This window comes from Anastrepha obliqua, chromosome 3 (genome assembly GCF_027943255.1).
Source record: "Anastrepha obliqua isolate idAnaObli1 chromosome 3, idAnaObli1_1.0, whole genome shotgun sequence".
NCBI lineage: Eukaryota > Metazoa > Arthropoda > Insecta > Diptera > Tephritidae > Anastrepha > Anastrepha obliqua.
In genome coordinates this window covers 98,373,792-98,383,282 of record NC_072894.1, presented here as the reverse complement: position 1 = coordinate 98,383,282, position 9,491 = coordinate 98,373,792, and the positions used below count along the sequence as shown (strand labels likewise).

The following is a 9,491-nucleotide window of genomic DNA, read 5'->3' as shown; positions in this document are numbered from 1 at the left end:
ATTTATAGAGCAGCCATATTTAATTTCAGGGTTTGTCTAAAATTTTATTGATGATTTTTATTAATTGACACCCCTTAACTAAACACAGAAAATAAATTAACTTTTTTTAAATAATCTTTAAAATCAAATATCTCAAAAACGATTAAGTTTTGGGCATTATGCCATTCAACCAAATTAAATGGAGATTCATCATCATCAATTATTTTATTCCGATTGCAGCATAGGACCTTGAAGTTTCTTCTAGAACTATTTCCACAAATTCTGCACCTCCAAATTCCACGTGCATGCTGCCGTATTAAGTGGATTTTCCACATATTTGTGCGTGCCACTTGGAAACTGTATTCATTGAGAGTTCAAATTCGTGCTTTTATATCCATAGCTCGGAAAAGGTTATAAGCCTAAAGAAGATCTGGTAAGCTCGACGGGTTAGATGATCAGATACTCGATAACGTGTCCTGAATACGCCTTTTGCAGCCGTTCGCTCTGAGACAAACGCTGCGAACTTCAGGAGGCCATCAAATTTCATATGTCAATCTAAGAGAGGAAGAAAAGGAGGAGGTAAATTGTAGTAAATCAGGGCATACACTTCAGTTTTGATCTCGGCGGCTGAAGCAATAGATATCTCAAGCAGGCATACACTTCAGTTTTGATCTCGGCGGCTGAAGCAATAGATATCTCAAGCCTGTGGGTTACCGGTGATAGGAAAAGGCATTAATAAATTTGAAGCAGCTGCGCTCTCCACAAGAGAAAAGTACATTTGCACTTAACAGGAACGACTGAATCAAGATAGAAATACGATACAGTTTTTGAGCAAATTTCGCCCGACTATGAAAAGTCACAAACAGAAAATCTTGTACGAAAATGAAGATGGCATATTTTTAGACTAACGAACACGGTTGTGGGACAATGACCCTTAGGGCGGATGAGATAGGTTTCGCGTACAATATTCGGAACCGTAGCTACGACTGATATTACAGTGGTTTATAACCTAGATAGGATCCCGAAAAAAAGAGTCCCATGGGACATTAAAAAAAATATGCTCGCGAAGTTCATAAAGCGAAATGTTGAAGAAGACGCTGAAATGTCGATCCACCATCGTTCTCAACTTGTTGGCCTATGTCCTTCGACTGCGCGGAAACTTTTTGGATTTTTGCTTACGTGCCTATAAAATCCAGCTTGTGCAAGAATTGAAGCTGGATGACCATCGTTTCTATCGCATTTATGTTGATTGGGCTCATTTAGGTTTATAAATCTGAATATATTGGAAAAAGCAATTAAAAATTCGACTGATCGATTGGTCCATGTAACTCGTATCCGCGACGAATAGATTAGATTAGATTCGATTTTTAGGGGTCGTACAAGTCCAAGCGCTTAGTCAGGAGACCATTGTACTATACTCGGATAGAATTCAGTAAAAATAATAGAGAAAGGAAAGATAAAATGTGGGTGGTAAGGCGGAAAAATTCGTCTTTCTTCACAAATCTCTTCGATTCATTGATGAATTTTAACAGGTCCGGAAGAGAAAGAGTATGAACTTTATCCATACTCAGTATATCGCAACCCAATATTTCGTCTAAGTATCATCCAGATTTGATATCATCACTAATTTTGGATCCGTCGATGTAGCAAGTGTGCTGATATCCCGTTAATAGGTTCTCTGGACTTAACCATTGATCTCTATCTGCGATCAAAGCATCATATTTCCTACCGGAGCTAACGTAAAGCACCCGATTGCCCACTGGCATCGAGAACAGTGTGCACCGCTCCTACAACTGGTAGTTTATCTGACAGTGGCCAGTGCTGTCCCCAGACTCCGTTTAACTGAAGCCTGTACGCCGCCTTCATCGCTACCTTTCGAATTATGCCGGATATCACACAAAACAAAAATTCATAAAATTATCTGCCAGATTATAATAAAGGAAAAAATCATTCCAACAATATTTCTGCCTTACATTATCATTTTAAGTTCAGAAGCTCTTAAAGAAACACCCGATTTATGTGAACATACAAAAACAAAAAATACCTACACATCGAACAGTTGAAAGCGAACAAGCGATAGAGAACAAAGCCCCCTAATGTTGCTGCTTTTGTTTTATTATAGCATGAAATCGATAGTTCATTGCAAGATAATTTGATTTTTCCATTTTATTAGAGTTAACCGACATAACTTTAATTCGTATGGTGATAAATCCAATTAATCCGCTGTACTGTACTACATGGACGTGTATTTGTGGTTATCGCAGCTGTTTTCTGCTACATAAAGTGGCTAAAAGTAATATTTTATTCAACGAACTAATTAAAAAAATTAGAATATAACAGTAAATAAATTTATAATCGCATATAAGCTTTGATAAGACCATAAAATAACATTCTACAAACTTTAATGTCCAATCCTTACATGTAAGATTTGTTATAAAAATATTATATTAGGTTGGGGAATAAGTTCGTAGCGTTTTTACTGAAGACTTTTTTAAACAAAAACCTAGAATTATATCAATAAGTTAATCATTTATATTATATTTTCACCGTGGTTGTTTACAACCTCTTCCCACCTCTCGACTAAATTGTTAATGCCGTTCCGCCAACACTCGCCTGGTCTGGTGTCAAAGAAGTTGTTGAGCCAGTTTTTAAGTACCTCTTTGTTATCGAAGGTAACGCACTTCATATGGTTTGACAGGGAGCGGAAAAATGGTAGTCGGTTGGTGCAAGGTCTGTAGAATACAACAGATGCTGAAGAATCTCTCTTGGCATGCGACTTTGACGACTTGTGCAACATGGAGCGATGTCGTGAAGGAGTATGGTTTGCCCATGTCGATCAGGGCCCTTACTCTGTAATGCGATGCGAAAGAAAAAATTCACGAAATCGCAGAATCGGTACTCGGTATTTTGACATTCGCATTCACATTTTGCGCTTTCGCAAGTTTTTCTCCCTTTTCGCATCGGCAGCACTCTGTATTGCGAAAGTGAATGTTAAACAGCTGTCACTATCGCATTTTTCCTGCTACAAGTAATAGCCATACGCAATTTCCAAATATGTAAGTATTAATTGATAATTTTATAAATTTGAAATATTAATTCATTGTACCTTTTTGGAAAAATATATAGGACAACTCCAAAGACTAACAAACAAACACAAAAAAAACAATTCCAAATATTAGTGGACTTCATGACAACCCATCCGGATTTGGCAAAGGGCCTAATGAAGACGCCCAACGCAAAAATAAGAGTCGACCATTTATGGAAGAGAGTAACTTCCGAACTAAATGCTGCTGGACCACCGATGCGTGATATGGCCGGCTGGAGAAAAGTAACTTTAGTGACATGTGTACTTTTTATTTCTATAATTTATTATAATTTTCAGGTTTGGGCTGACTACAAACTTCATTTGAAGGCCAAAATGCGTCGGAACAGAACCAACATTGCCGGTACAGGGGGCGGTCCGTCCGTTTATTCCTCACTGAACGAATTAGAGCAGCGAGTAAGCGAGTTGCTTTCCATAAATAAAGCTGTGGGCGGGATAGGTAGCACGCGGGAGTTTGGTGCGCGTCAGACGGATGTACCAACTAAAAGTTTAGGAGCAGCTTTTAATGATAGCAATTTAGTCGATATGCCCGAAGAGGAGAATGATAGCGATTCAGTCGATGTGCCCGAACAGGTGACTGAGAAACCTTCCTGCAGCCGTTCGGTACTCACTCCACGCAATAAGCAAAGCTTACTAGAAAAGCAGGTGGATAATCAAATTATGTACCAAAAAAATTCAACAGAAATACTGACTGAGATTAATGATTCCTTAAAAAATATTTCCAAAACCATGGAAAGGACATATAAAATGGTATATAAAATAGAAAAACAAAAGCTAAATTTAGCAAAAGAGCAGTTCGTCCATAGTCAAAAAATGGACTGTGATAATTTTAAGTTAAAACTTAGGAAATTAGAAATTCAAAAACAAATGTTGGAGTTGCAGACAAATAAGACACATGAGAAACATAGAACTTCCTTTTAATTTTTTACTTATGTACGTATAATATGTACCTGCACATACAAGTGAATTAATTTTTATTTTTATTTTGTTTAGAGAAACATGGAATTTTCTTTTAATTTTTTACTTATGTACGTATGTACCTGCACATACAAGTGAATTAATTTTTATTTTTATTTTGTTTAGAGAAACATGGAATTTTCTTTTAATTTTTTACTTATGTACGTATGTACCTGCACACACAAGTGTGACTTAGTTTTGATGTACCTGTCCATGCACAGTGCCTTATCGAAGTATTATAGCTTAAAAAATGTATACATTGTATGTAATTTGCACACTATTACTATTAGTTTTAATATACCTATGTACACACTTTGTAGACCTAACATAAATAAAAGACTGAATTCATATTTACTAAAAAACAATTTCATTTAAACAAATTTTTCATACAGAATTTCGAGTGGCAATCATATCATTTTTTATTTGGTCTCTTATACGTCTAGCTATATTTCCAAAACTCAGATTTTCTACATTTTCTATATTTACCATGTTCACTTGTTCCTGTTCGATTTCTAAACTGGGAGGATGAACTTTGAACATTATACATATATTATGCAGAGCACAACAAACATTTAGTATTTGCACAACCTTTTCTGGAGCATAGTGCAACTCCCTTGAAGCTAGAAGGCAACGAAATCGGCCTTTCAAAACGCCAAAAACTCTCTCAATTAACGACCTTCCCTTTGAATGTTTTTGATTAAAAAAATGTTCGTCTGAATCCTCCGTAGAATTCCTGTATGGAGTAAGGAGCCATGGTTCCAACGGATATCCTGAGTCACCTGCAGATAACAAAAATATAAAGGTATTTTTAGTTGAATAACAATAAATTACAATAGCTACATATGTGCATATGCATATTCATAAGCATTTATTACATGAAAATGCATATACATATACATATATATGTGTATTAACAATTATACATATGTATGTTATATACTATATAAGACAATATTAATACGAGTATACGGACCACTACATTAAGGTCATATACTCGAAGTATATTAAAAAGCTTACCAAGAATTCGTTGGCCAGAGTCACCGTTTTCATAGGCAGTTTTTAAATATTCGCGCTCACCGGACAAGTTCCATATGTGCGAATCATGCGATGCACCTCCAAATCTACCATTCACGGCTCTAATTTGCATTTTGTGATCACATATCTAAAGTAGAACAAAAAATCTTTAATGAAAATATTCTTATTTAATTGAAACACTCTTACCACCATTGCATTTATGCTGTGCTTAAGCTTTCGGTTAAAAAATAAATGCTCGTCATTTGATGGCCTTATCATTTGGATGTACGTTCCATCCACTGCTCCTACCACACCCGGAATTCCGCATGTTTCGTAAAAGCTACGGTTGGCATCCTGTTTCTCTTCACTGCTCATCGAAAAAACGATATGTTTTGGACACAATACCTTTTCAATTGCACTGCAAACTTCCCAAAGGCAACTGGAAACGGTTTGCTGTGCTAGCCCCGCGCGATGGTCTTGGCCAATTAAATGCTGATACGCACCCTGAACAAGAAACTTTAGGGTTGTTGCAACTTTTATGATGTCAGGGATAGCCGTTGCTCTCGTTGGAGATTTCATCTCACCCTTTATGCTATTTAGCACATACATAAAGGCTTCCTTACTAAGCCGAAAATTCTGCACAAAACTGATGAATAGAACAAACTGATGAATAAAGCATGAGTAATTCTTTAAAGTTTAACTTACCTTTGATCGCTGAGACTCATAACGTTGGAGTTATCTCTTATAAATCTCCGATAAATCCTTTCCTCAGATGATTCGTCCCATAAAGCTACAGAATCCATTACTTTATATTATTTAAATATAGGTACTTTACTTCCAATCGCTCGTTTGTTTTGGTCGCTTTCTTTGACATTTCGGTCAGTGATGCATACTAAAGCGAAAAATAAGTGAATAATAAAAAGAGCAACACTTTCAGCGATGCGATAGCGCTACAGAGTACCGACTACCCTTCGTAACGCAATTTATTTTCCCATCGCATTGCTTTTCGCATCGCATTACAGAGTAAGGGCCCAGGCCTTTTCAGTCGAATGGACTCAATCATGTGGTGTAGCTGGGCAATGTAGAGCTGCTTGTTGTCCGTAGCATTCTTTTCGATCATTTCCCAGTGCACCATACCCTTCCAGTCCCTCCAAACACATATCGAGATCTTCTTTCGATGAAGATCCGGTTTGATTATCGGCTTTGGCTTATCTCCTGGACCTACCCACTCATTTCCTTATTTCATATTGATGTATAGGCACCATCTCCGGTGACGATTCGGTACAAAAAGCGCAGTTTATCACCGCGTGTTGCTCGACGGCGGGCGAGATACTGAGAAGCAATTTAAAGACGACTTTCTTTGTGTTTTTCGTGGAGCACATGAGGCACGCAGGTTCCCAAATTTTCGGTAAATCCCATTAAACGAAAGTGATTAAGAATCGTTTTATGATCGCAGCTCATTTTTTCCGCTAATTCTTGACTGGTTGGCGACCGCTCTTTTTCAAAAGTGATTTGATCCGTTCTTCATCGAATTCAGAAGGCCATCCGCTGCGCGACGTGTCATCGGCGTCAAAGTCACCATTTTTGAACTTTGCAAACCATTTCCGTGCTGTTGTTGTTGTTGTTGTTGTTGAGGTGGTTGAACATTTCTTAGCTGAAATGCTCCTAATTAGTGACCAGCACCGTTTTAATACCACTATCTCGTGCAATGATGATGAAGTGTTTTTTTTTTTTTTTTTTTTTTTGTTTTTTTGTTTCCAAGTCAGATCCATCTAGTGAGGTCCAAGAATAGGAGCAAATCCTTTATCTCGATGACTGAGATCTCCTTAATTTGCTGTAGGAAAGGCTTACCGAAGGATCGGAGTCGTGCCCTGGCTAGTCCCGGACATTCACATAAATAGTGGAACAGACTTTCCTTCGCCCCTTCCGCTTGACAGCTTCTACAGATAGGATTGAAGGGTACATTGAGTCTAGCTGCATGATCCCCTACTTTCCAATGTCCTGTAAGGGTTGCAGTGATCCGTGAAATGTTTGGCCGAGAGCATCCTAACAGGTCATTTGTCCTTTGGATTTTATATGACGGCCATGTGTTTTTTGTTGTGATACATGTAGGTATTTGCTTCCATCTTCTTTCGGCTAAAGCATGATAGTGTGAAGCAATAGATGCTTTTAGTGTGCTCAGTGGGGTGGAAACTGCCACCGCCTGTGCTATGTCTAGTGTTGAGCCCTTTCTTGCTAGCTCATCCGCCATCTCATTGCCTCGTATGTTCCTATGACCAGGAACCCATATCAGGGTAATTTCAAGCCAATGGCTGAGCAGTTTCAGTTCCTCTCTACACTGTAGGACCAGTTTGGATGAAATGTAGTTGGAGTCTAAGGCCTTAATAGCTGCTTGACTGTCTGAGAAGATAGCTACTCTTGCACCAACTACCTTGTAGAGTTCTAGGGATTTGCATGCTTCTCTGATCGCTAAAAGTTCTGCCTGGAACACGGTGGCATAATCAGGAAGACGAATTGATTGAGATAGGTTGAGTGGCTCCGAATGGAAGCCAGCTCCCACACCACAGTTCATCTTAGAACCATCGGTATAGATTTCGATTTCGTGTCTTCCAATCACCTCTCCTTTGCTCCACTCGGCTCTCGGTGGGAAGCGTACCGTAAAGCCTTTCTTGAAGTTTAGGTCGGGGACTGTGTAGTCTGATCCGTTTTTGAGCAGCGGGGGTCCCTGTAGGAGGATCTTGCTGTGACCGTATGGCCTTGTTGTCCAGCTTCCTATGTCTCTGAGTCTCACCGCGCTGCAAGTAGCTATTGTTTTAATGTGTAAATCTAATGGCAATAGATGTGTTAGTACATTGAGCGCTTCAGTAGGACTGGTGCTAAGCGCTCCTGTAGTTAGGATACACGCTGTTCTTTGTATCTTGTTCAGCTTAGTTTTGTTGTATTTCCTTTCGGTTGCAGGCCACCAAACTAGTGCCGCATATGTTAGTATTGGCCTTACAATGGCTGTGTAGGACCAGTTGGATAATTTTGGTTGGAGACCCCATTTTTTTCCCAACATTCTCTTACATGTGTAAAGTGCTATGTTCGCTTTCTTTACCCTGTACTCTACGTTGGACTTCCAGCTGAGTTTGGGGTCCAGGATAACCCGTGCTGTAGATTCATCTATGATACCTTCTCCATACACGTCGCAAATGTTTGGGCTGCTTCACCAGCAGTCGAATATATTTATTCATAGGGAGGGGAGGGGAACAGGAATGAGGGAGGAACCAGACAGAATCCAGGGCTTGGTTTAGAGGATTTGAGGATGACGACCAACGAGTGGTGATTTACGTTTGTGTTAACCGCTTCAAGCTGCTGATAAATTTCACCAGATTTGAGTCCGCAATATCCGCTGGTATAGCGAAAAAGTGAGAGCCCAGATCTTTAAACCTTGGTCCGACGAGAATAGGGCAGCTGAGAAAAAGGCGCTGATGATTCCACCTCGTCCTCCAGACAGCTTCTGCAGAAAGGGCTTGACGCAATGCCAAGCCTAACCGCATGGACACCTAACGGACTGTGGCCGCTGAATATACCTACCAAATTCGATAGCTGTGGCTTTGTTAGCCTTAGAAGTGCTTTCGAGCGCCCCCGATCTACCCGCGGCCAGAAGGACCTCGCGACTTTGCATGTTTACTCACTAGTCGAGCGCTCGCTGAGTTGACGCGAGGTCCGTCTTTCCAGTAGCAGACCACTGGTTCTTAAGGCAACTCCAATCCTCTCATATTGTGATGACGCCGTCTCAAGGATTCCCTGTCTGGCCAACTCATCGTCCCAGCAGTTTCCCTCAATGCCGCTGTGGCCGGGAACCGAAATGAGCCGAATATCGAAGTATTCCGGTGCAATCGAGAGGGAAGTTAGACATTGCCCGACTAATTTCAAACGCACAACAACGAGCCCAATTGCCGCTTGGCTGTCGTAGTAGATATTTACCTCCTACCTCTGCTTGGAAAACACATCAAATATATTTGTTTCAATCATTTTTCCAGTCCTCGACGGATGACTAATATACGCTTTTTGTAAAAAATTCGTATGGCCGCAGCCTGCGTACACTTAAGAGTGGCTTTGTTGTTTCGCCGGAGAAATTTTATGTGTAATGATGGAGCAAGGAAATGCGCATGCTCAAGGAGGTTCAAGTCAAGTACAGAAACCCAATATTAGACCATTTATATTTATCTAATTTTACGATTTTTGCGAGCACCGTACGATCTCTTTTCTGTTTCCCAAGGTGAAGTTTGTAATGAAAGGATCAAAGTACCTGTTTCTTGCTTGCTTGTAGGTGAGGGTTACTCTCAACCTAACTTAACCATTCCTAGAAGCGTTTCATGATACAAAATACCATTTTTACCGATTTTTTTAAACATAAACATTTTGTTTTCGTTTGCCAACAAACCTTCAATAT

General features: G+C 39.6%; 2 protein-coding genes across 2 annotated transcripts; one reads left to right on the top strand and one right to left on the bottom strand.

Annotated features, from left to right (window-relative positions):
* The first annotated feature begins 2,881 nt into the window (after positions 1-2,881).
* Positions 2,882-4,365, top strand: LOC129242131 (uncharacterized). Its single transcript, XM_054878690.1, has 4 exons — positions 2,882-3,035; positions 3,106-3,307; positions 3,362-3,727; positions 4,360-4,365. Exons 1-4 carry the CDS (start codon positions 2,968-2,970, stop codon positions 4,363-4,365), a joined length of 642 nt encoding a protein of 213 aa, XP_054734665.1. The 5' UTR covers positions 2,882-2,967.
* A 58-nt stretch (positions 4,366-4,423) lies between these two features.
* LOC129242130 (putative nuclease HARBI1) lies at positions 4,424-6,056 on the bottom strand. The gene is made up of 4 exons (XM_054878688.1): positions 5,759-6,056; positions 5,261-5,699; positions 5,057-5,201; positions 4,424-4,818 (listed from the first exon to the last, which is right to left on the bottom strand). Exons 1-4 carry the CDS (start codon positions 5,854-5,856, stop codon positions 4,424-4,426), a joined length of 1,077 nt encoding a protein of 358 aa, XP_054734663.1. The 5' UTR covers positions 5,857-6,056.
* Positions 6,057-9,491: the final 3,435 nt, after the last annotated feature.